Source organism: Conger conger, chromosome 4 (genome assembly GCF_963514075.1).
Source record: "Conger conger chromosome 4, fConCon1.1, whole genome shotgun sequence".
In the NCBI taxonomy this organism is placed as follows: Eukaryota; Metazoa; Chordata; class Actinopteri; order Anguilliformes; family Congridae; genus Conger; species Conger conger.
The window spans coordinates 35,166,601-35,194,307 of NC_083763.1; the positions used below are offsets into that span (position 1 = coordinate 35,166,601).

The 27,707-nt window shown below is 39.5% G+C and overlaps 1 protein-coding gene across 2 annotated transcripts in view; it reads left to right on the forward strand.

Annotated features, from left to right (window-relative positions):
- LOC133127229 (MAP7 domain-containing protein 2-like) overlaps window positions 1–27,707 on the forward strand; it is an 87,422-nt gene that overhangs the window by 13,876 nt on the left and 45,839 nt on the right. The window contains exons 2-7 of one of the 2 annotated variants that reach the window (XM_061239951.1): window positions 11,615–11,751; window positions 11,970–12,094; window positions 12,589–12,743; window positions 14,965–15,091; window positions 15,156–15,330; window positions 17,785–17,832. In XM_061239951.1, the coding sequence (XP_061095935.1) occupies window positions 11,615–11,751; window positions 11,970–12,094; window positions 12,589–12,743; window positions 14,965–15,091; window positions 15,156–15,330; window positions 17,785–17,832 (767 nt within the window). The remainder of the gene's footprint in view (window positions 1–11,614; window positions 11,752–11,969; window positions 12,095–12,588; window positions 12,744–14,964; window positions 15,092–15,155; window positions 15,331–17,784; window positions 17,833–27,707) is intronic. The other variant, XM_061239952.1, reaches the window with a different exon arrangement.

The following is a 27,707-nucleotide window of genomic DNA, read 5'->3' on the forward strand; positions in this document are numbered from 1 at the left end:
TTATGTAATTTATCCAATATTTCCTTCCGGCCTACTAATAACCTCCCTCCCACCTGCACTTCCTCCAGGGCAATTTAAGGCCTCAGCAATATCTTTATTGTTATACGGAAGTTCTCCTTTGTTATTCTTAATGCACTTGACCTCCTCTTTAATTTTCCTTTTCCTACTGCAGTATCGCAAGAAGCGTTTTTGTTTTCATTCACAGTCCTGCAATCAAGAACTTGCTCCCAGTCTACATTAAATTTGGCCCTAAAGTTGGCCGCCAAAAATCCTGGACTTGGAGGAACCCCTCTTAATTAAAAAAATATTGTGGAATGGTCACTTGTCCCAAGTGGTTCCATTACCTCGATCCTGCAAATTCTGTCTGAATCATTACATATTACCAGATCTAAAATTGATTGCCCTCTTGTAGGCTGACTGACATACAAAAAAAGGTCATTTATAACATCCAAAAATTCTTCCTCGCTTTTACCCTGTCTGGTCACCAAATTCCAGTTAATATTCGGGTAATTGATGTCTCCCATGATAATAGTCTTGCCTCTCTGGCAAGCTTGTTTTATATTTTTTAAGTGCATTGTATTTACACTACTAGCTGAAGCCGGCAGTCAGTAACACACTTCAATGTTAAGACCCTCATTTTCCTCCCCAGTAAGCTTAATCCAAATATCCTCACTAGGCATGTTTTGGTCTGGAATCTCTTGCACACTAAGATTTTCTCTTACATAAACAGCAACACCCCCACCTCTCTTACTAGATCTGTTCTTTCTAATAAGTTTATACCCCTCTATATTATATTCATCCCCATCTTCATCCCCAAGCCATGTCTCTGTAATCACTACAATGTCATAGCCTCCACTAATAATAACTGCCTCAAGTTCCAAAAACATATTTTTTATGCATCGAGCATTTAAACAAAGACATTTCAGTTTATTGCTTCTACACATCCTTTCCTGTTCCCTCACTCCCTGCTGTCCCAAGCCACCATTACTTGATTTTTGCCCTGAAAAGATTTTGTTATTGCTCTCAGCATTACATGTAGCCTTTGATGTTTCTGTCTGGGCAGTCTGTATCTCCTTGCCCATCATATTCTCTATCCTTCCTGCCCCCCAAGTCCCTAGTTTAAATAATCCTGTGCTACCTTAAGCATACACTGATCCAGTGCAAATGTTCCCCTCCGGTTCAGCTGCAGCCCATCACACTTGTACAGCTCACCCCTGTCCCAAAAGGAGTCCCATAAAGAATTTAATTGATTCACGCTATTTACAGCTGCGATTGCTGTTGCTAAAAGTGACTCTGTACTACAGAATGCAGCAGAGGTTTTAAGTGAGACTCATGAATGTTTTCATGGCGATGAAGTTGGCCCATTATTGCTGTGTGCCAATGCTTAAATGAAAAAACCAGCTGAAATCGCAATCCGCTCCTAGAAGTGTGGGACTGATGTACCCTCAATTTGGAAGCAAATAAAGTGCTTTCTCCCTTTGTACAGTTTGATTTTGAGCCATTTCTCGGGTGGAACAGTTGTGCTTTATAAAAACTTGGTGCAAACTGAGGGATGCAGATGACACAATCATTCATTCTAGAGTGTATTACCCTTTTCTTATCAGCCAAGCTGTGGTACTGATGGGTGGGTGCCAAAATGTAAAATTGCCAAAATGTAATATTTTGGTCTCATCTAACCATAGCACGTAGAAGAAAAACAAAAAGAAATTGAAGAACTGATTGAAGAAAGGGCCACTAACACAAACTACAATAATAAAGCACAATGGATGGAGCTTGGAGAACAATTTATTATTTATTTCCTGAAACTTCAACATCAAGATTCTTATAAGAAAAATATACAAAATGAGGGAATCATCAAAAAGGGAATCATCATAAATTCTCTACTTGAAGAAGAGACCAAAAACATTTAGCAAATCTAGTCGCCTAATTTGTGTCAGGACCACTGTAAAATATTTTTTCCAAAAGATTATAATAAGCAGTCTTCCTCTCAGTGTAAGTCATGTGAAGGCCTTATGGGGGAAGATGAACAGTTATCAGTAATTCATTCATTCAAATTTGATGGAATTCCTATTGAAGTATATCAAGTTTTCTACAATGTAATTAAAGCATGTTTTAACTATGCTTATGAAATAGAGAAACTGTCAGGTACACAACAAGCGGATCTCCTTTCTCTACGATTGAAACAAGACCGAGGCGGTCAATATAGCTAGCTCACTAGGAAACTGGTTTTAAAGTGAATAACTAATCAGAATAACTAATCATAGAAAGCGAAATTGACTAAATGTACTACCTTTCTTTTTTAGCTAAAATTAAAAAAATAACAAAATAAACCAGAAACATGCTAAATTGGACACTAAATGAAACACTGAAATATATATATATATATATTTAAAGTAAAAGGAATTAAATCTACTTGGAATTAACTTTTTAATTTGCTACTGTTACTCGCTATCTTTCACTTAACCACCGTTCGTAACACTACAATGCATTGGTAGGGAAAAAGATTTGAAAATGACACATTGAAATCAATAATTGGACCAGCACAATGTCAATATTCATTATGATAGTTGATTGGTAAGGGAGGTACCAATCAATGTGATTAAGATAACAAGAACTAGTTGGTGTGATATGTAGCCTAGGGTAGTAGTGATATATTTTATATTGTATCATTTATAAACACTTGTTTTAATGTGATGCTATTCTGAAACAATTTTGCTGAATCAACAATGCAATTGCTCTGTCTTTTTAATGCTACACAATGATGCTGATCAATTTTCGTCTAGAAACTACTTATACAGACAATAACATATGCAAATAAATACCACATTTAATACTCGTCATTGTGAAAAACATTTAGTTTATACAACATTGCACTGTAATTACAACTCATTAATTATTACACGTTACAACTCATATTTTTATCATTTTAAAACATGAAACTACATGTTAGCTTATTTTATGTAAAAGAACACATTTCCACTGAGTAAACATCTACAACATATCCACCCTACACATCTAAATGTCTATTTATCTGAAAATTGAACAGGACATTCATTACACATAACGTTAATTGTCAACTATAAGACATTATAGCATTTTAGCTAGCTAAAAAAACAGTGCCACCTACTGGGTGAACAGGGTTTTGAATGATTGAATAATGAATATAATATACAGTGAAGGGTAGTTGTCAGTGGTGGCAGCTATTTAGGATTGACCCCGGTGCGATTTTTTTATGGGCCCTTCCTCTGACAAAAATTACAACCAAGATGCAGGCAGGCGCATACAAATGCATATAACCTATGCACTCATGCGCACACACACACAGCACCATTAGACAGATATTTTTAAGACAATGCAGGTTAGGCTCATTGGATTGTCCAATAATTGCCTGTGGGTATGTGTGTATGAGTGAATGGTGTGTGTGCCCTGCGATGGGCTGGTGACCTGTCCAGGGTGTATTCCTGCCTTTCGCCCAATGTATGCTGGGATAGGCTCCAGCCCCCCTGCAACCCTGTTCAGGATAAGCGGGTTAAGATAATGGATGAATGGATGGACAGTATATTTATATTTATTACAGGTACTTATTCTTATTATGGACATAACTCCTCCTCCAGTTGATAAAACTAAACGGACCTATTTGGTCGCTTCCTCTTTGTTAAGGGATACAATTTATACTTTCTATATCATAAGGTTTTTAAAACAGCCCCCTGACTTAACATTGGTGGAACGCAAAGTTTACAGCAGAAAACCAGTTATTTAATTCAATAGTTTATATATTATAGCCTTTTTTCTGTAAAATAGACACACAGTATAAATTTAGCACGATCACATATTGTACAAGAAAATATCTTTGTAATTGTAATAACCATGACCAAGGCAAGTTTACTTATTTAAGGATATATAAACACACAACACTGTTAAAGCATATGTACCGTAAATCCTCAAATTGTGGCCGGGGTCTTTTATTTACTTAGGCTGCACAAAGCACAGGCCTTTATTTGGGGCAGGCTTGTATTCGAGGCAGGACTTTATTTCTTAGTAGGCTTCTCCATCCATCCATCCATCCATCCATCATCACCCGCTTATCCGGAGTCGGGTCGCGGTGGCAGTAGGCAAAGCCGGGTATTCCAGGCGTCCCTCTCCCCAGCAACACATTCTAGCTCCTCCTGGGGGATCCCGAGGCGTTCCCAGGCCAGGAGAGATATATAATCTCTCCAGTGGGTTCTGGGTCTACCTCGGGGTCTCCGCCCAGTTGGACGAGCCCGGAAAACCTCCAAAGGGAGGCACCCGGGAGGCATCCTGATCAGATGCCCGAATTACCTCAATTGGCTCCTTTCAAAGCGAAGGAGCAGCGGCTCTACTCCGAGCTCCCTCCGGATGTCCGAGCTCCTCACCCTATCGCTAAGGCTAAGCCCAGCCACCCTACGGAGGAAGCTCATTTCGGCCGCTTGTATACGCGATCTCGTTCTTTCGGTCACTACCCAAAGCTCGTGACCATAGGTGAGGGTTGGGACGTAGATCGACCAGTAAATCGAGAGCTTCGCCTTCCGGCTCAGCTCCCTCTTCACCACGACGGTCCGGTGCAATGCCCGCATTACTGCTGACGCTGCACCAATCTGCCTGTCAATCTCACGCTCCATTCCACCCTCACTCGTGAACAAGACCCCGAGATACTTGAACTCTTTCACTTGGGGCAAAGACTCGTTCCCAACCCGGAGGGAGCAATCCACCATTTTCCAGCAGAGAACCATGGCCTCAGACTTGGAGGTGCTGACTCTCATCCCGGCCGCTTCACACTTGTATAATTTGTATAGGCTTCTGTTGTATAATTTTATTCTTAGAAATAAAGTAAAAGGCTACACTTAAAGTGGGCCAACACTGTTCAACACTTCCTGTAACCGTTCAGAAATCAGTTAGTGATAAGCTAATCAGGAACACCGTTTGGTAAGTCATAGCGTCAGTCTTAACAGACTTAGTTTATTGCAAATATTCTAAAACACAATAAATCACATGCAAGTCCAGAATCCATGAAATAACAACTTGCCAGACACACCTTCATGAACAATAACAAATTAGCGTAGATAACAGCAAGTTAAGGATCTTTTTTTTCCTAAAGTGCGTTTTATTGTGAGACATGCGTTTCGTTTGGAGCAGCATACCGGTAGGCTATGAAAAGATTTTCGCTTTGGTTTGGGATTTAATTTACTTTTGGACTGTTTGATTCAATTGCTAAATGTTGGGACTGATGGGCACTGAAATCTGGGGGGTATTTGATACTGTTAAGTTTTATATAGTTGAAGTGTCGGGATTTCCACCCGTCTGTTTATTGCGAGCCAAGGCAGCCGCTTTCATTCATTCATTGAACATGCGCTGTGCTGTAAATACATGGAAACCTTATTGCGTAGCCAAGTAGCCTAAATTGGGTTAATTTTTAATTTTGCCTGATTTACTTTTTATTAAATTTGTAGGCTGGAATGGCTTGTGGCAACAATTGTGTTTAAATGTATACTGCTTCAGCCTTTGGCAAGCTACTCAGAAGGGGGCGGCAAGCGACTGGTAGCTTGAGAGCAACGTGTTGGACCCATGGTGTAGGACAACGACTTTTCATTGGCAACAGTATTAAACCAACCAACAATATAAAATATTAAGAAGAGCTCTTTTATTTCATTGAGTTAAATCAAAACAATGTCTTCTAGTGCTCATGGACTGATAGCCCTACTGGTAGGCAATATTACCCCAGCTTGTATTTGGGGGCCAGCCTTTATTTGTCTGAATCGACCACGATTCAAATAGAATTCAAGTAGAATCCCGGACACAGTTTGAGGATTTACGGTAGTAACTGAAGTACTGATATAAGACACATAGAGACATGGGCCCCCCAAAACCAGGGGCCCTGGTGCAACTGCCAAAATAGATCATTTGAATTGCTCCTGGACCACGCCATCATCTCTCACAGCTTAAAATGAGAATGAAAAAATGTTAGGGAAAATGCTGGTCGCAAAGCATTGTGGTTTGTATCGACCTTTCTAGTGACCACAGTTCTTCACTAGATTTTATTTGCATTGTGGGATATTTCTAGTGCCCTCAAAATGTGAGTAAAATTAGATTTTTGAATTTGGATACTCGAACAAGATGGCCAATCTAGTTTACTAGTTAGTGATTAGTGAGCCATTTCGGTCACAGCCCTAGTCTTTCTTCTAGTCTTTCAATCACCTTAGGAAACTATTATAGCTGTTTATCAACATGGGAACCAAATTTGTGCCAATTAAAGTCAAAGAAGCCATTCAGAGACTGAGAATAAAATGGTTAACCACATCCTCAAAAATATTATGGTGCCAATTTGACCCCTCGAAATGAATAATGGAGTGGGGTAGGTTATGATGTTGGTGATCTTGCAGGTGTCGGTTTCATGCAAGGGTTGGTTCTGTTGTTGGTTATGTTGCAGGTACAGAGCGAGATTACAGGGTTAGCGAGGCAACTTCAGCTCTAACCCTGGGTTTAGTGTGAAGCTGAGTGACTTTAAATCTGGGTTGCTAGGGCAACATATGTGTGGCTAACCTGGTCCAGGGCAGGTTATGTTCAGGCTATTGGCTTATATTATAAAATCACTGCCCTTTGACCAATCAACTCCTTGGAAATGAACGACTCCTGTAGAGCTCGGGGGTATTTTTGCAAGGTGGAGTCGGATAGTTTTAGCTCTGTGGTTACTATACAAAACCATACTATACGAAAAATGTAAGCTAGATTCTCAACGGAGAGAATACATTAGCCAACATAATGCAATCTTCTTGAACCCTGCGTGTCAATCAGTGGAGGCTCCTCCATAGAGGTGGAGGAGGCCTGGCCTCCCCAATAATTTGAGAGAAGAGAGAGATTTAAAAAAAACAATAAATATATTTATTTTATTTATTTATTTTAACAAAAAACATATTTTTTATTTTTTATATTCATATTATTTTAGTTTTGTTCATAAATCTAAATTTTCCCATGGCTAAAACCCAATATTGCAATTGTAAAGCAACAGGCCAGATTTCCCTATCAGTTTGTATTAAGGGAGGCCAGGCCTCCCCTAGGAAATTAGCTTCTCATAGAAGTCAATGTAATGCATTTTTTTTCATGTCAATATGTGATTGGCCAGATCACTGAAAATGGGTGGGCAACGGAGGCCTGGCTTCACCATGCATTGTGTCCAGGGCTGAAAGATTGACATTTTGTTCGTCCAATCACATGCTACTGGTTCATTTGGAATCAACTATCCTTTCCTTTCCTATTCAACACAGAGGCCATTTTGAGAATTCGCCAGTCACTTCAGTCAAACAAACACTTGCCATAGTGGCTACGTTTTATGTGTGGCTCTTATGTGTGTGCTATCAACTTGTGCTTTTCAGGAAATTTAGAGAACACCCCTGGCTATCATCCCTGAAGTTTATAGCTCATTTGGCCAAATACTTTTGCTTAAAACGACCTCAGAAGTCGGCGAGATTCTGGCGCAATTTGAGATCTTGGGCTGGAGATATGCAGATTCCAGATACTAGGGAGTGAGAATGACATTCAATAGGTCATGTTAGACACCATTTGGGATTTATTGAACAGTTGTATTTTTAATGTAGTCCATTTCGTTTTATTACAAGTCAATTTAATAATCTTCCATATCAAATTACTGAATTGTTGCTCTGTGAGGAAATTCACTCTAAATACGAATAGAGTGCTGCCCTCTAGTGGATAACGTTAACGTTAAACCCTTCACTCTAGGCATTTCTCCTTGAGTTGACAACATCTCTGAGACAGATTTCGAAAGCAAAAGCTGCTGCTGCTAATCGCTCGTTGACATTTATCTCTGAATATCTGTAGTTTGGACATTTTTACAGTTGAAGTTTAGCTCATTGTTTTCCATCCAGTTAGCTGTGTGTGTTCGAGTAAGCCTAGATTAGCCAGGCAAAATGGATGTGAGAGAGGAAAATGTACATGGAACAGGTGCTTGTGGTGGTGGCATGGGTCCATGTCTCTACCAGTGTTTGTCTGTGTTTCTCAGCAGATAAAGCCAACTGGAACCATATTTTTACATATTTTATATTAAATATATTGAATAAAACTACATATGATAAAGAAAGTGTTATCTTATCTTTTTTATATGCTAAACTTGATTAAATTGGTGATTACATGTTGAAGCTGTAGAAGAATGAAAAATGTAAGCTAAACAAAATTGTTTTTAACTACATAATTAAAATTCCTGCCTTTTACACATGTTCACTTGGCATTTATATTACATCCAAATGTCATTTCTCAGCTTAATTATCAGGCAGGCTCATAGACTTACAGCAATGTCATTTCTTCAGGAAGGCACAAGGCTAAGCTCTGCACAATGAATTTCATCAGCCAGAACTTTCTGACTGTAGCTTACACTCCAAATAGTATGCCTTTGGCCAGCACAAAGACAGATAAGAGAAAAGGGAACATTCCATCGCGAGTGAAGTGAGCAAGTGGAAAAAAATGGCCTCCTCAATTCTGGAAGTCACCAGCCTCCACTGGTGTCAATAGCCTACTTCCTTCTTGAGTTTAACTTCATTAGCTTCATTTCCACAATAATTTGAAATATCTTATATAGATAATATCAATCTGTGAATATCAAGTTAAGTTTTAAAAGTTCTAGTATGTGTGTCCTAATTCTTGCAGCAGAAATAAACTGTAGGAAAGTGTGTGAGATTGTAGATTTATTCGTTAAGAGTGGTATGATAGCCTATATACGTTTATAATTATCGTAATTTTCGTAGCTACTAACAAAATCTACACCTGCTGCTGACCACGCGTAGTGCTTGTGTAAATTCAAGAATGCACATAAATAATGCTTGTCACTATTGGAAATTTACGTTTTTATTCATATTGCGCTCTGTTATGTAAACAATACGCTGATGCCTTTGAAACACGTGATATGAACATGACAATTAAAAATATAATACATTTAGTTAAATTAGTTGGCAATTAGCAGGTTTAAGATCCAGATTAGGTTCATGATTGTGAATTATCTATGAAAAACAACTCAATAGATTACACATTCTTTGTGATGCATTTGCTTACATAAACCGGAAAAACTTTCATTCCGTTAATGTGCAACTGATCTGTGAGGCACACGCTGCTACTCAGGCCGTTGTGGAGCGCACAAACAGGGTCTTGAAGGCAAGATGGATCTGCCTGGACAATAAAGGTGGTACCCTTCTTTATGCACTTGTGAAGGTGTGCAAAATAATATTAGCCTGCCGTGTCCTGCACAATGTGGCCATTAAACAGGGCCTTCCCCTGCCTGAAGTCCCCAATGCAGAGGAACGACTGCCTCCGGAACCAGCTCTTGGGCCTCGAAATGCGGCTGCTATACAGACACGCCAGCGACTTGTAGAGCAATTTTAAGGTAAGTGTTGCTAAGACTGAATAAGCTGTGCACATTTTAGGACGACAAGCTTTGCAAAAAGTTAGTTTCATTTGTATTTTGTTTTATATGTATATACAACATCCTGTTTCAGTAGGCTACCTCAGTTCATTTTCAGGTCATGCTCTTTAAAATGTATACAATTATCAGAGTAAAAGAGAGTAGCTTGATTATCTTGTAGTAAATAAGTGTTTTCCCAGGATAAACACAGACATCACACAATATTGACAACATAACACTTTATTGTTGAGGACGCAAAAGTGCCTTGCAGATTTCCTTCAAGCTGGTGTTAATTTCTTGGAGGGACGTGTTGATTTGGTTGACTGCTGTAAGTAGACTTTCTTGATTCCACAGGACCTCATCCGTAAGGACAGCCGGATCACCTCTTCGGCCTCGGTACCTGGGTGCAGCAGGAGCAGCAGCGGCGGCAGCAGGTGGTGGAGCCACATCATGGGAGGAGCACTCGCCAGCTAGAAATATGACACAACGTTTGTTTTTTTTCGTTTTATGTGTGGCTCTTTTTTCATTTGAAAGAAACATTAAATAAATCTTATTTGAAAAATTAATTTACGTTGGCTGCAGACGGACTTATTTTTACATTACATTACGTTACATTACGTGGCATTTAGCAGACGCTCTTATCCAGAGCGACGTACAACAAAGTGCAAATCAAACACAAGAACACGTGCAAAAGTGGACCTGAGAGGACAGTACAGTTCCGAGTCCTAGTGTAAACATACAGAAATTCAGAACCCTTGAAGAGTTGTTTGGAGCTGTACAGTATAAAACAGAGCTTTAGGCTATTAAGATTCAAATAATTTGAAGACGATGCATACAAAACTGCAGTGGGCTATACGCTATCCGTATCCTTTCTTGAAATGAATGTTAAATAGCTCTACATTCTGACACTGATATCCATTACGCACCATATCGCACAATATAACATTACTGGTTTCCCGTTTCCACTTCATTCAATCCGAAGAGAAACCCCCACAAATGTTCTGTTTGTTTGGTGGGACTGTACGACCTAGGTTAAACTACACTAACCACTAAGCTATCAGTGATGGTTTTCAGAATGTATTATGATACAACAATTATCACCTTACCATCTGGGTTTGATGTTGTCTCCAGTGGAGGCATGTCGGTGTCTCCGTCAGGTATAATTCCTAACAGAGAGGTCTCCCCAATAATGCCAGCGATGCGCTCGTCAGCAGGTGATATTTGTGCCTGTGAGCCTCCTCCTCCTGTGGCTGATGCATGTTGTTTTTGTGTGCTTATGCGTTTCTTTGCCTCCAGTTTCATGTCAAAACATTTACGTTTAACCTTGGATATGGTTCTATTGTCTACAGAGGCAACATTAACAGCATCTGTCACCTCCTTCCAGGCCTTCGCTTTGCCTGTCCCTGTCACAACACCACTACTGATAGAAGAAAATGAAATATTTTTTACCCAATAAAATATATTTCACCCAAGATGATTTCGATCTCCGCTTCGGAAAATGATTTTTTTATATATATTTTTTTTCTCTCTTTCCTTGTTTGCGCCATGATGACTGACAGGTCGACTGGATGCGTCTACACCTCCTTATATGGCAATCATTGTCTATTCATGGGCGGGGATTTATGCTAATTGCTGATTACCGGGAGCGCGCTTTCACTTTACGATGGATTGGCATTCAGGATCATACACATGTGTTTACGATCAGATCTGGGTTTCCCGCGGCGTTCATGAATCCGGAGTAGGTTTTTAGTAGCGTGGACGTTTATGTGCAAATCTGAACATAGATTTACTAACGTTTCATGAATGAGACCCAACAACTTTTACGGGAATGCGCACAGCTCTTGGTTAACAAGCCCCATCTTCACTTAGCAAGTTGGTAACCACCTTTGTAGAGCCGGTTAAGGATGATAGCGGTTGTTTGGTTTGTGAAGCCAGGTTACGCGAAGTTAAACTCCCTTCATAGTACACTCCCGTGGAGTTGGTTTGGGATAGCTTATGTTGTAGTCTCAGTTATGGTGTTGGTAATGTTGCAGGGGTGGGTTATGATGTGGGAGATGGGGCTGTCAGAGCAGAGCTGAACAACTGGGAATTATTTAGGTAGCATTTTTCCCCATCACTGTCTCCATGTACTGTTCTAAATGTTTCTTTCTTTGATCACTGACTGAGTAGTGTCCCCTCTTGGCCCTTGTGTAGTATCCCTCAACTCCCACCGGTCCCCCGAAAGAGTTCCACTGGGTCGCCTGGATCAGGGGAAGGCCAACAATGCATCCCAAGGGTTGTCCATGGAGTCTACACTACTGTGCACTACTGTGCCCCTTGAAATACCACAGGTCAGTCCCCCTTCAAGGACCTCACTCTTCACAGCACGAGTGTCAGTCTGACTAAATATAAAATATACTATGTCCAAGTGTACTGCACTGTATACCTGACTCATACATTGTAAATATGCACTGCAGTCTGGCTCACAGTCACAGCATGTACATTTAGCAGTGGGTATTAACAGGAACAGTGTAATATATCTGATTGAGTATCTGACTTGTGTTCTCAGACGAACATGCCAGGAGAAGTAAGAGGTGCTCTGTCTCCTGTATCCACGGCACCAGCCAGACGAGCAGAGTCCCCAGCCACACCCACCAATGGGTCATCTCCTCGCGCCCAGAGCAGACCAAGGAGGTTTTTTTATTTCTCATTTGTTGATTTACTGTTTCATGGGAAGGGACCATTTACAACTTACCAGTCAGTTAGCTGTTAGGGTAATTTACTTCTGCAGTCCTTGTCAGAGATGGGCCAAAGAGGATTTTCTTTACATCTTATTTGTTTTAACCTTCAAATGCCATCCCCCCCGCTGCCGCCATCCATTATACTCCCCATTCTGTGCTGCCTCACAGAACTAGTTGCCAAAGATACAGTCATTAGATATATTTCAGTCAATATAGTCAATATATTTAAAAAATCATTGTTGAAGGTTTCACTGCACATTTATGCATTCATTTTTGGTGTACTTAAAGGCTCTCAGCTTGTTGTTATGATGCTGTTTTTTAATAATAGGCAGTTGTGAGGATGTTGTTTGATCCTTATTGGGATTTCATAATAGGTTGTCAGCATGTTAGAATGGATGTTTGATGAACTGAATGTCACTGTGGATGATGGTGTCCATGCCATTCCAGGGTTAAATCCTCAAATAGCCGTGCCCAAATGAAGGAGGAGGAGAAGGCCACCCGGGACATCAGAGGTCTTGGTTTCCAGGAGAGGAAGACTGATATCCCTGAGAAAAAGATGCCAAAGTCCAGCAGCAGAGACTTGAGTTTGGACAAGAGTACAGGTGACCCATGGTCTCGGATCAAATGAAGACGTGCCAGTGCTGACTGCCGAGTAGCTCCATTGGCAATTGTGTCAACCAGGGTATGGGAGGGTTCAGTCTAGGGGTTCACCAATACAACTTGTTGGTATTGGTACTCGGCATTAAATACTCGGAATACAGTCACCTCAAAAAGTATTGGAACAATTCGTCAATTCCTTTATTTTTGCTATACTCTGAAGACAATTGAGTTTGAGGTCAAAAGATGTACATGAGATGACAGATCCGAATTTCAGCTTTGATTTCCTGGTATCGATATTTGAATCTAAATTTCCTTTTTATCTATATTATAACAACTTAGAACATAACACCTTTTGTATAAGACCACCCAATTTTTAGGTGAGCAAAAGTATTAGAACATGTGACTGACTGGTCTTTCTTGTTGCCCAGATGTGTGCTGTTGGTTAAACAATAAATAGTTCTGTTTAGCCTGTGAAGACTGCATTTCTCTTAGAAAAGATGAACCAACAGGAAGACCAGAGAGCGGTCTTTGGGAGAAAAGCAAGCCATTTTGAAGCTTTGAGGGGAAATCGATCAGAGCCATTGAACAAACATTGGGGATAGCTTGTACAATAACCTGGAATGTCCTGAAAAAGAAAGAAATCGCTGGCATACTGAGCAACAGACATTGAACAGGTCAACCTAGCAGTAGTTGACAGAAATATTATGAGAGCTGTGAAGAACCACCAAAACATCAGTGACATCACAAACAATCTCCACAAGGCAGGGGTGGAGGTAGCTCAATCAACCATTCAAAGAAGACTTAGAGAGCAGCATACTAGACTATACCACAAGATTCATACGACTCATCAGTAGAAGGTGATATTAAAATTTGCAAAGAAGTACAGAGATGAGCTACAAAAGTTCTGGAACAAAGTTGTATGGACTGATGAGACCAAGATTAACCTCTACCAAAGTGATGGAAAGGCCAAAGCATGGAGAAAGAATGGATCTACTCAAGATCCAAAACATACAAGCTCATTTGTGAAGCACGGTGGAGGAACAATGATGTAAGTCATGATGGTAGCAGCAGGATGAATTCATAAGTCTACAAAAACTTACGGAGAAATGTGTCAATGTCCCAAAACACACTGCCAACACAATAAAGGACTTCATTAGGGGGGAAAAGTGGAAGTCAATCATCAGACCTTAACCAAATTGAGCATTCATTTCACCTGCTGAAGAGGAGATTAAAGATGAAAAAACCCCAAAACAAACAACTGAACGAGGTACCAGTAACAAACTGCAGTAAAAGCCTGGAAAAGCACCACAAAAGAAGAATGCAACAGTTGTGTGGTGATGTCAATGGGTCGCAGGCTTGATGCAGTTATTGCAAGCAAGGGATATGCTACCACATATTAAGTGTTATTTATTTTCATGTACATAAATACTCTCTTTTCCAATACTTTTGCTCACCTAAAAATTGTGTGGTCTGATACCAAAGGTGCTATGTTCTAAGTAGTCCAAGTAGTGTAGATACCAGGAAATAAAACATTCATCTTTTTATCTGAACCCCAAATGTGTATTGGCAAAAAAATAAGGAATTGGCCTTGCTGTTCCAATACTTTTGGAGGGGACTGTACAGTAGTGTTTAAATAAATAGCAGTGCGTTAAAAAAAGTGAATAAAGTGCAAATATTTTTTAATAGCTTTTAGTTCAATATTTCAAATGGAATGGAAACTTTACACATTCAATTCCAAATCAAAGCATTAGCAAATCTGATCAAGTCTGTGTTATTCTTTTACAGGAAGCAAAGGTATATTAATCTGTTCAAAAAAATGTGTTGGCAGTGTCAACATTTTTCTCTTCAAACTCTCTTCAAGCTTGTATAAACTGAAGAACTTTTTCAAGATTTAACTTCACTTTAAATTACTGAACTAATTAAACTAATTTAGTTACATAACCATTGTTTTTCTTGTTCTTCTGGCACCTAGAAACAGGTATTTCAGCCCAGGATGAACAAACTACATTCCACAGTTCCTGTGAATTTTTCGGTTTTGCTTCAGAAACTGCATTTTTAATGCACCCCACAAGTTTTCAATGGGGTTGAGGTTGGGTGATTGAGCAGGAGGGGTTGCTGGCAATAGATAATTAACAATTAACATTAGCATAGCCCCAAATTCTGCATCATTTAGTTTGTGTGTGCACGTGTGTGTAACGGAGCCATCGCTGCTTACACTGACAGGGAAGCCAGTTGCTGGAACAACAGATGCAGAGGAGGCATCACGGTTGCTGGCAGAGCGCCGCCGTCAGGCACGGCTGCAGAAAGAGCAGGAAGAAAAGCAGCGACTTGAGCAGGAGGAGGAGGAGAGGTGAGCAAGACGGGTGATTGTTAATGTGTGTGTGCTCATTAATGACTGGGTCTTCATGCTGCAGGATGAGGACTGAGGAGCTGCTGAAGAGGAAGATGGAGGAATGTGCACAGCAGGAGGGGGAGGCCCACCAGGCAGCAGAGGAGAGACAAGAGCAGGAGAGGAAGCGCAAAGAGGAGGAGGAAAGACAGCAAAGGGAGCGCCGCTGGATGGAGGTGCAGGCACAGCTGGAGAGAGAGGTCAGGTTATGATGCTGCACTTGGCTGTTTACAAGAGTACTTGGGGACAACATCAAACACCTCTACTGGGATACCAGCCTAAACTCTCTAAACAGTAAAACCCAGTAAAATCACACGATAATTAGTCCATTAACTGCAGTTGCATGAAAGCAGAGTTAGTTATAATTGAATAACTAAAACTTGCTGTTAAAACCCACTGTTGTAAACCAGCTTCATCTTTCAATAAAGTCCTCTTCTTTTTCCAATCATGAAAGGTGGAAAAGCCAATGGTATTTGTTGCTTTCCAATTTCTAGCTCATCTATATGCCTTTCGTTTTTAAAACTACATTTTCTACCTTCTATTTTCTACTTTATATTTTTGCTTCTATTCTCTAGTCAGGAGTGTTATGACTATAGAAATGCTGTCGATAGGAGCAAGTGAAATTATATTTTAGAACTGATGTCAATCACCATGAAATTTGTTGCAATCTAGTTGTGATAACATAAAAACATTTTTGCTACATCTTAAAAAGTTTTCAATATTACCCTTGATATAAAAGGAAAACACAAGTAACACAAAGCACACTTATTTGAAAAAACTGCTTTTGCATGCATCAATGAAATTTTACTTCACCGGCCTTTTTTCGGGTATGCTCTCTGCTCCTGAAAAAGTTTGCATGTCGAGCGATGCCATTGGGTACAATAATGCAAGTGCATGCTTTTCCTCAGTAATCTTTTTTTATTAACCAAAGGTTGTGCAATCCTGAAGGACAAGTCGTGTTGCTCAAAAAATTGCCCCCAAAATAACCTTCAAACCACAAGGGTCAAGAACAAGAAATAATTTAGGCCAGTGATCTGCCTTACATTTAATTTTCTCTGAATAGATAAGAACATTTTTTTTTATGAAAATAACCTCCAAAAGAAAATATGTGTTTAAAATGAAAGATCTCTATCTTTAAGGTGTATGACTATATTTAACTGTATTTAACTACAAGAGGAAATATGAAATGAAAAGTTCTGACCGGGCTAAATGGGTAACCAGTAGGGGTGAAACGGTACACAAGAATCTTGGTTCCACAATTCAGATTTTGTGGTTTGTGACATCGGGGAGACACTTTTAGGTTTTTGCTTAATTAAAAATATATACACATACAGTGGTGCTATAAAGTTTGTGAACCCTTACCAGAATTATCTGTATATCTGTTTATCTATAAATCTGACCTAAAATGTGATCACATCTTCATCTGAGTCGTAAAACTTGGTAAAGCAAACAACACAACACAAAAAACATTATAGTTTCATAATTTATTTATTGAGCAAAATTATCCAACATGAAATACTTTTATGGAAAAAGTATGTGAACCCTTAGGATTATCAGTTCATTTAAAGGGGTAATTGGAGTCAGGCCCTTCTAAAGTTTGCTAGTTTACCATGTGGATGAGCCAGTTGGCTATTGGAAGAATGTTCTGTGGACGGATGAGTCGAAAATATAACTTATTGGTTTGAATTAGAAGCATTATGTTTGGCAAAAAAAACAAAAAACACTGCATTCCAACATAATAACCTCATCCCAACCATAAAGCATGGTGGTGGCAGTGTCATGGTTTGGGGCTGCTTTGCTGCCTCGGGACCAGGGCTTGCCATCATCGATGGAACTATGAATACTGGATTGTACCAGCAAATACTACAGGAGAATGTCAGGGTATCCATTGGTGAACTGAAGCCCAACAGAAGATGGGTCGTGCAGCAAGACATCCCTAGACACAAAAGTAAGTCTACCAAAGAATGGTTAAAGAAGAAGAAATTCTATGTTGTACTTGGTTCACTTGATAAAGTTTTAGGACATAGATTAAGATGTGATCACATTTTAAAGGGTTTACAAATTACCAGTACCACTGTATTAGAGCAAATTTTTCATCCAGAAAGAATATGTGTTTGGTATGACTATAGACCATCAGTACAGTTCTAGGATACTCAACTATGGGCCAAGTTTAAACAGCTCTGGGGCTTGTTTAAACAGCGTTGAAATGTCAGAAAATGGATTAGAAAATTGCTTTGTTTTAATACAAGTCAAAGGTTGGTGAAGCCAACATTTCTTACTAGTTACATTTTTCATCTGATAATTGTCCTGTAGGAATGGTCTATATTTATAACCATATACGACAACATTAATATGTAATTGATGTCTCGGAATACATGGATCCTATTTAGAGCAAGTGCTAAATAGAACCAAATAAGTGTGTGGTCGCTATGGATTCTACAATGTTACACCAAAAGTCATTGTGGCTAATGCATTTATAATGGTTATAACTGTGTTCCAACATGCCCTGGCTGTACTAGGACTCCAGCATGGCTCACAGGCACAGTCACACATTAGTCATTAGAATGAACAGTTTTTTTCACATTTAAGTTCCACACAAAAAACAAAAGTTATGCACATGCATTAAGACAAGATTGTAATTGTTTGGCTTACAGTGTGTGCTGAACCGAAAGTCTGTTACTGAAGAAAAGAGCTTTGACAGAGTAAGTGCTGATGCTTTTCTGATTAGACATGCCTTACTGTTTCTGCTGTTTCACTGAAGCTATGATTTACTTGCCCTGATTGCATGGTGGTAGAGCGGCAATGGCATATAGGTGACAGAGGCTATTATGTTTGTTACACAGTAGTGCAAGTGAGGGCACATGCACACAGCCACTGTTACATTCTTTGGGGAGAACTGTGTATATCCTTGGTTTTGTTTCCTTATTTAATAAGCTTTTTGTTGAACTGCATTCAGAACAAAAACAACTGTGAAGCAAATTAATGCATTCACATTGTCTTAAGTTACCTTCGCCTGAGTGGTTTTACTTGCATTCATTCTTTCCACAGTTCCATCTGGTGAACTATTTTATGATGCCATTGGTTCAGCGAAAACATGTGCAACATTTAGTAACATGTGCAGCAGGACCTCACCTTCTTTTGCAATTTGGAAATCCAAAGATGCCACCAATAACGGTGAAGTCGGTATTGTTGTGAAGTCAGTATTGAATTGGTTGTACCTATTTCCTTCTCGCCTCGTTTTTGTAGCTCTCTCACTGCTAGTAGGGCTAGAGGTGGAGTCTGCTGGGAGTACAGCTGTCGTCATGACCTGTTATGTCACCAAACTAGGGAGATGTTAGCCGGAGGTTTCTGCTCCAGGAAGTTAGGCAGTCACAACATTTTGCCGACCGCCCAGGGTTTTGTGTTCGACAACCCTTGGAGCAGTATGTGTATTTAGTTGGTGCACACCAAGCCTCCGCTTTATTTCTGTTTCTTATTTTTAGGGTATATTGGCAGTTTACGGTCCGTGAGTAACTTAAAGACCCCCTTGACGTACTCACCTGGTCCTTGGACCGCACTCACTCACAAAAGCTCCCCTTCACGGTCGCGCTTGGTCCTCTGAACCCACACCATTACAGGTATCCTTCACTTGGCAAGAGTCCGACGAAGCAACTTCACAATAGGGATGTGACAAATCATCAGTTTTTGTAAACAGTTCCCATTTTGAAACAATTTAACTGTGTAACCAATACTGCTTTTGACTGCTTGGGGTCTTATCTTATTTGTGAAAAAAATAAATAAATAAAAATAAACTGGAGTAGCCTACTAATTTAATTGCACTTTAATACTTTTGGGCCATCTTCCAATGTTGATTTAAATGAAACTATTATAAGTCAGATAATAGTCTAATTAAGGATCTACAGTGACATTGTGCTCACAGATGTCCAGCAGTCTGGAGTTAGAGCTGTGTAGGCTACATCCAGGCATTCTGGTCGATCGCATGTAATTTTTTAAAATGCATCAGTTAAAATGATAATTCTTCATGTTTTCATCCCTCTTCCCTGTGGATTCTGCTGAAAGACTTAATTGGCATGAAATGTGCCCAATCTGATGCTATTGAGAACATAAAGACAGGGTTGTACACTCAAAATTCTGTGGTTATGTTAATATCCAATATTTGCGTGATATACAGTAACATGATAACATCATGTTGTGGTGGCAACACAATAAATATGGTCTGTTTTAGGTACGCAAATAGTTGACTGGTCTAATGATTTCACTTTCATGCCAATGGTTTCTATACAATTTGGCTTATATTTTTATCTAACAGTAAACTTTGCCAATGCATTTGATTTATATATGGGCATCAGTGGAGGCTCCTCCATAGAGGTGGAGGAGGCCTGGCCTCCCCAATAATTTGAGAGAAGAGAGAGATTAAAAAAAAACAATAAATATATTTATTTTATTTATTTATTTTAGTTTTGTTCATAAATCTAAATTTTCCCATGGCTAAAACCCAATATTGCAATTGTAAAGCAACAGGCCAGATTTCCCTATCAGTTTGTATTAAGGGAGGCCAGGCCTCCCCTAGGAAATTAGCTTCTCATAGAAGTCAATGTAATGCATTTTTTTTCATGCCAATATGTGATTGGCCAGATCACTGAAAATGGGTGGGCAACGGAGGCCTGGCCTCACCATGCATTGTGTCCAGGGCTGAAAGATTGACATTTTGTTCGTCCAATCACATGCTACTGGTTCATTTGGAATCAACTATCCTTTCCTTTCCTATTCAACACAGAAGCCATTTTGAGAATTCGCCAGTCACTTCAGTCAAACAAACACTCGCCATAGTGGCTACAAGTGTCCTATCAACTTGTGCTTTTCAGGAAAACACCCCTGACTATCATCCCTGAAGTTTATAGCTCATTTGGCCAAATACTTTTGCTTAAAACGACCTCAGAAGTCGGCGAGATTCTGGCGCAATTTGAGATCTTGGGCTGGAGATATGCAGATTCCAGATACTAGGGAGTGAGAATGACATTCAATAGGTCATGTTAGACACCATTTGGGATTTATTGAACAGTTGTATTTTTAATGTAGTCCATTTCGTTTTATTACAAGTCAATTTAATAATCTTCCATATCAAATTACTGAATTGTTGCTCTGTGAGGAAATTCACTCTAAATACGAATAGAGTGCTGCCCTCTAGTGGATAACGTTAACGTTAAACCCTTCACTAGGCATTTCTCCTTGAGTTGACAACATCTCTGAGACAGATTTCGAAAGCAAAAGCTGCTGCTGCTAATCGCTCGTTGACATTTATCTCTGAATATCTGTAGTTTGGACATTTTTACAGTTGAAGTTTAGCTCATTGTTTTCCATCCAGTTAGCTGTGTGTGTTCGAGTAAGCCTAGATTAGCCAGGCAAAATGGATGTGAGAGAGGAAAATGTACATGGAACAGGTGCTTGTGGTGGTGGCATGGGTCCATGTCTCTACCAGTGTTACACCACTAGTTCTCAGTAGTAATAACACTCCATTTTGTCTGTGTTTCTCAGCAGATAAAGCCAACTGGAACCATATTTTTACATATTTTATATTAAATATATTGAATAAAACTACATATGATAAAGAAAGTGTTATCTTTTCTTTTTTATATGCTAAACTTGATTAAATTGGTGATTACATGTTGAAGCTGTAGAAGAATGAAAAAATGTAAGCTAAACAAAATTGTTTTTAACTACATAATTAAAATTCCTGCCTTTTACACATGTTCACTTGGCATTTATATTACATCCAAATGTCATTTCTCAGCTTAATTATCAGGCAGGCTCATAGACTTACAGCAATGTCATTTCTTCAGGAAGGCACAAGGCTAAGCTCTGCACAATGAATTTCATCAGCCAGAACTTTCTGACTGTAGCTTACACTCCAAATAGTATGCCTTTGGCCAGCACAAAGACAGATAAGAGAACAGGGAACATTCCATCGCGAGTGAAGTGAGCAAGCGGAAAAAAATGGCCTCCTCAATTCTGGAAGTCACCAGCCTCCACTGATGGGCATGTATATGAGAAATAAGAGAATTGGCATGCAGTAGGTTTTCAGAAAGAAAGCAGACAAAAGTTGTCAAGTAAGGCTACTCAACCTTTTCAAAAAACGTGTGCGGCATTGCATAGTCTCCATACATCAGAACAGAATCAAAGTAGGAAATGGAAGAACACCCATTACATGGTAGGTGTGGCAGTGGGGAGGAGACAAGCCACTTGCATGTCCCCCAAAAGACATTGAATGGATAGAATGGACAGTGTCACTACACCCTCCAAAGTCGTGAATTGTTTTAGTCGGCTTTCCTTGAAAACAGATGACATAGGGGCTGTGAGACCATTTTTGTTTTATTTATTAATTTATTTTAAACATATTGTATTGACATTCTGAAGAATCATCACATATTACAATGACATGACAGATGTTTTTTTTGTTAGAACAACCCCATCCCATCCCTCTTCCTCCCACTGTTGCCCCCCCCCACCTCCCCTTCTCGTCCACCCCCCCCCCCCCCCCCACCCTATCCATCTTACACACCTCCCCTTCCCCTCTGTTTAGCTTTTAGGGCTCCTAATGGTAGTTAGCAGTTAGTGATAATCATAATCACAAGCTTCATTAGCCTGCTGGTAATACAAATAATTACAAGGTCATAATAACAATAATTGGGAGAGAAAAAATAAAATAAAATAAACAGTAATAATTATATGAGGGGAGAGTTAATTTGTATGTATGGGCACTTTATATGGGCACTTTATATGGGCACTTTAGTCTATTCACTGTTCTGTCAGCGTGTAAGGTTCAGCTGTTACGTTGAATTGACCATCTCACATGGGTAGTAAGTAGTTATTCTGTGGGACGGTCAGTCTCCCCACGTGAGCAATTAGGGGCTGCCAGTGACTGTAGAATTTGTCTGCTGAGCCCCGTATAGAGAATTTAATCTTTTCTAACCCCAAGAAGGACATAGTGTCACATAGCCATGAAGTTGGTGATGGTGATACTGGGTTCTTCCATAAAATAAGTATTCTCCAGTGGGCTATTTAACAGAGGTGAATGAGATTAAAGTTGCGCACTTATATATTTTTGCCATCTTCAGGTATGCCAAATATAGCAATCGGTGGGACGGTTACATTTCTTGTTCTAATATTTCTGATATGACTCTGAAATCGTTCACGGACTGGAGTGTGCCCTATGAACTATTTTGAATTGAAGGGATGGAAGAAGAATTTGAAATATGCCGCTTTGCCATTTTCGTCACAGGCATGAGGTTATCAATTCCTGGAGGGGGTGGGGTATTTGGAAATGAGGGTGTGTTTGATTTGAGGAAATGCCAAATTTGGAAATACCTGAAGAGGTCAGATTGCTGCAGGTTGAAAGCAGTACACAACTGAGCAAAGCTGGAGAATGTGCCTTCACTGTAACAATCGCCAACTGTGGAAAGACCTTGTTCTTTGTACCTTTGTACCTTGTTCTGGGATGAGACTGTTGGTCTTTAGTGCTATAGAAAACATTTCAGTAAAGAGGAGGGGGGACATTGGACAACCTTGAAATGTCCCACGTGCCAAAGGGAAGAATTTGGACCTAATAGTATTGGTACATACATGTGTTTGTGGAGATGTATAATGTAAACACACGCAGGAAAACAAAGCACTCTCCAAAGCCAATTTTTTCGAGGGAGACAAATAAATACTTCCATTCCTCTGCCTCCTTCGTCGATATAAGATTGAATTCTGTTTGCATTTCTATTTCTTCTTTGTACAGTTCTGCAGTTGGAGCCAATGTGTAATGTTTATCTAGGTCAGCTATGGATTTTAGCAGTTCTTGTTTTCGTTCTTTATTTCCTATTTATATGTGCAGAATATGAAATTATCATATAAGGACAGCCTTCAATGTCTCCCAAAGTAAACTGGAGCTAATATAATTAGTTTAGTTGGTATCTAGGAACGTGTCTATAGATTGAGTGATACAAGTACAAAAACGTGAATCTGATAAAAGTGTCAAGCTTCCAAGTACAATATTCTTTGGGTTGGGACTTGAAATTTAAGCCCAATACCAGAGGAGAATGATCAGAGTTAACCCTTGCCAAATATTCAGTGGTAGCCACTGGTGGAAGAAGTGTTTTATCTGTGATAAAATAATCTATGCGAGAGTGAGACTTGTGAACATGCAAAAAAAAGGAAAACTGCTCATCCGTTGGGTGTAGGGATCACCAAGGTTCATAAATTGTGATTTAGGTCTGCGCCATTTTAGAAGGGGTTGCGTTCTTGCGGTTTGATTTATCCAAGAGTGGATTTATGTGTTAAGTGTTCATATCTCCCCCGAGCATCAAGTAATGAGAATGTAGTCTAGGGACTAAAGTGTGGAGCTTCTTCATGAAGTCTACATTGCTGTGGTTAGGGGCATACACATTTACCAACACAACTGGATGTTGGCATAAAGTGCAAGCCACAATTACATAGTGCCCGTTATTATCATAGATAGTTTCTGCAGGGTTAAAAGGAACATTTTTCTATTGCTACTCCTCTTGTTCTAAAAACAAATCTAGAATGATATATTGAGTTTATCCAAGGTCGGCTTAATTGCTGATGATCAATAGTACACAAATGAGTCTCCTGTAAAAAAATAATGTCTGAGTTAAGATCATTTAGGTGGGAAAAAATCCTTGTTCTTTTAACTGACCCATTAATCCCCCCCACATTCCAGGAGATAATTTGGACTGTTCGTCCCATATCATTATTTACAGTAGTACTAGGCATGTGAGGGACAATTGTTTAAATTTAGAAGTAGCTGTGGCATATAGAGTGGATCCATACATGTTCTTCCCCAGGCAAGGCAAGTGAGAAGAAAACAAAACAAAATAACATTGCACAACACATTTGTGTTGTAAGTTGATACAGTTAATAAACAGTTGTGTTTATTGCATATTTACTATTTAATTCCACCAAATTATAAAATTAGAAAAATCGTACAGTATCAATATAAAACTGGTTTTTAAGAGATGTCAAACACTGAATTGGGTCAAGTTAACCAAAAGCATAATGGGAGGGTTTAACAAAAGCCATAAACATTTTTTCTAATGAACCAGGATAAAATCTGGGCCATGAGTCAGCTTTACCTTTGTTTTACAGGGGATATAAAATGTGGTTATTAACAAGTAATTATGTGTGACCGCATAAGTGTGCAGTTTAAGAAGACCACCTGCAGGGATGAGTTGATGTCTGTCCCGTAGGTTGTTTTTTTTTCATTAAACATGTGCCTGTAATACAGATTAGGTAAAAAAATTCCAAACATTTTATGTTAAATACAAAAATGCAGGCTTATTAATCAACCGTATACCACAATCAATCACACACAGACACACACTTTAGTCTTCAAAATTGCATTGCTCTTCACACTTGTACTTGTGTTTTATCTGCACTTTGTACGTTATACGTCTGCTAAATGCCTTCTAATGTAATGTAATGTAATGCATTGCGGAAACAAGCTACCCATGGAAATGCTGATTCACTATCACTCAAACAGTAGGGTTATATTACTCAAACTCCACTTTTCTTGTGTTTCTAAGACTTATAGGTAAGGCCATTGATAAGCAAAACATGTGTGATTAGCAAAACGGGGGTAAATGTATGAACATGTGGGACATGTAGGTGATTGTGCTCTCCAGATAATATCCCTGGCTATTATTTATTTATTCATTTTTCTTAATTTGTTTCAGATTTCACAAAACAGTGCCCACACTCGTGAAGCAAACACATTTTATATACCTTATAAGAGAGACCTTATAAGCCATAAAAGGCATGATTGGATATTTGCGGATATATGATGCATTTTCAAGCACATCCGTGAAGCATGCTTCACAATATGTTCTAATCAAAAATACATTAAATAAATAAATAAATAATAATAATAATAATCATCATGTGCTCTTTTGTTGTCATTCTCGACATGATCATTGATCAAAACATGTGCAACTCAGCTGGCACTAGCTCCACCATTTAAATTTTTACTATAGAATGTTTACATTGTTACCGGCAATGCACTGCAATTACCCGGTATTTCTAGGCCTACTCTGTAAAGACAGCTTCTATCTATTTAAAAAAGATAAATGGTATAGCTTAGAAAAATAAAAGCAACCTGATCAGTGAAAGTTTATGATGGTCAAGTTTGGGATGTTTAAAGACTGTTGAAGGATATAAGTCAAAAAGAACCAGAAAAACAAAAAATCTTTTTTATAATTATATATTTATTTGGCAATATCCACTAATTTGTTCTGTAAGAAAAAGTAGCCTATTGCTGCTGCAGAAAAATGTGTATTATTAGTTTCATTTTTGGGAAATAAAAGCTATGCTTTTGATATTACTGGGTAATATGGATGCATAAATGTAACCTCAATATCCATGTGTTCTGCATCTATTGTATTAGCCAGTCCAATCCAGAATAAAATCATAACAGCATACAAAAAAATCTGATGGTTTAACATGTTGATCTAACAACATGCCTAAGAAAGATGACATATGTCTGGTACTTCATATCAGCATCCTCTGTACCATTAAAGCACTAATTTCTTATTTCGTACATGCTCACTTGCTTGTTTGCTCTATAGTCGAGTTTATAACATTTGTCTGTTTGTTAGCCTTTGTCACTTCACAAACTGCAGTCATGCTTTTAATAGAAATATAATACAGTCCTTTTCTAAAACAGTCTTTTTGCTTGTTTTAAACCACATTATAAGGGGTACATCGTTGTATGTTTTCTTGCTAAAACTTTGCTAAACCTTTATAAGGATATAAGGCTTTTCTCATATCCATTTAAAAATGGCCTTTAACACACATTATTCAATTCACACATTTAGATCATTGTTTGCTTGCTTGTTTTAAAGGTTGAATAGGTCATTTTGGACTCCTAATGGTCAAGAGAGGAATTGCACAAACACACACCATAGGCTGTGGCAATTAGAACCAATTTTCAACCAATGAGCTTGAATTATTGTACAGCTATACAATGTTTTGGTACAGAGTGTAGGTCCGTCAACTGTATATTTTGAAACACAAATTTAAGGACTATAAACACAGGCAGAGAGTTAATGTCAGTGAGCCTTTTTCAATGATAGGAAGGGATTTACAATGGTCTTGTAACAATGTTTTTTTACTTATTGTACCTTTAACATTAGTCATTTCTTTATTTATTAGTACTGTCTGCATGGCACGACTTTTTTTAACCATTTTAAAACTTTCATTTATTTACACATTCTCTCATTGTCTAATATACTGCTTTAAAAAGAATATGCTTTGTGAATAAATAAATGTTATTCAAACCCCTTTTTTCACAAAGGTTTAATTGTTGCACCAAGCATCTGAGACGGGTGCGTGGGGGGTTGGACCGAAAATGCTGATGTTTCTCAACTCCTGCTCTCCCACCGCCCTACAACCTGTGCCCTTGACCCTATCCCCTCTTCTCTTCTCCAGACTATCACACCTGACATTCTCCCATTTGTCACTTCCCTTGTTAACTCCTCCCTGTCTTCTGGCTGTTTTCCAGCATCCTCCAAGAGGGCCCACATCACCCTGCTGCTAAAAAAGCCTACTCTGGATCCCTCCATCATCCAGAACTACCGCCCAGTATCTCTTCTTCCTTTTCTATGTAAAACCATAGAACGAGCCGCTTCTAGTCAACTTTCTTCTTTCTTTTCTAACAACAACCTGCCAAACCCCCATCAGTCTGACTTCAGATCTGGCCACTCGACAGAGACCGCACTCCTCTCCGTCAGTGAATCACTCCATGCCGCATGAGCAGCCTCCCTCTCCTCTGTCCTCATTCTTCTAGATCTCTCTGCTGCCTTCGACACTGTGCATCACTCCATTCTCCTGTCCGCCCTGTCAGCAATGGGCATCTGTGGCACAGCCCTGGAGTGGATTGAGTCCTACCTCTCTGGTCGCTCCTTCCAGGTTGACTGGGCTGGTACGGTATCAACCTCAGCCCCTTGCCACAGGGCTCAGTCCTAGGCCCGCTTCTTTTTTCTCTTTACACTCGTTCCCTTGGCCGTGTTATCACTGCATATAGTCTATCCTACCACTGCTATGCGGATGATACCCAACTCTTCATCTCATTCCCACCATCTGATACACAGGTTTCAGCCCGTATCTCTGCTTGCCTGAGTGACATCCAGAGCTGGATGAACAACCACCATCTAAAGCTCAACCCAGGCAAGACTGAAATTATATTCATCACTGCTATTACCTCTCCCCATCTGGATCTCTCCAGTTCCCTAGAGGACACTACACTTACGCCATCACCCAGTCCAAGGAACCTCGGCGTGGTGATGGACAGCAGACTGTCCCTCTCCGAGAACATTGCGGCGGTGACCCAGTCATGCAGGTTCTTCCTATACAACATGCGGAGAATCCGCCCCTTTCTCACCCCCTACTCGACCCAGCTCCTGGTCCAAGCAACGGTTCTGTCCCGCCTGGACTACTGCAATTCCCTCTTGGCTGGCCTCCCAGCATCCGTCATCAGACCCCTCCAACTTATCCAGAATGCAGCAGCTTGTCTGGTCTTCAA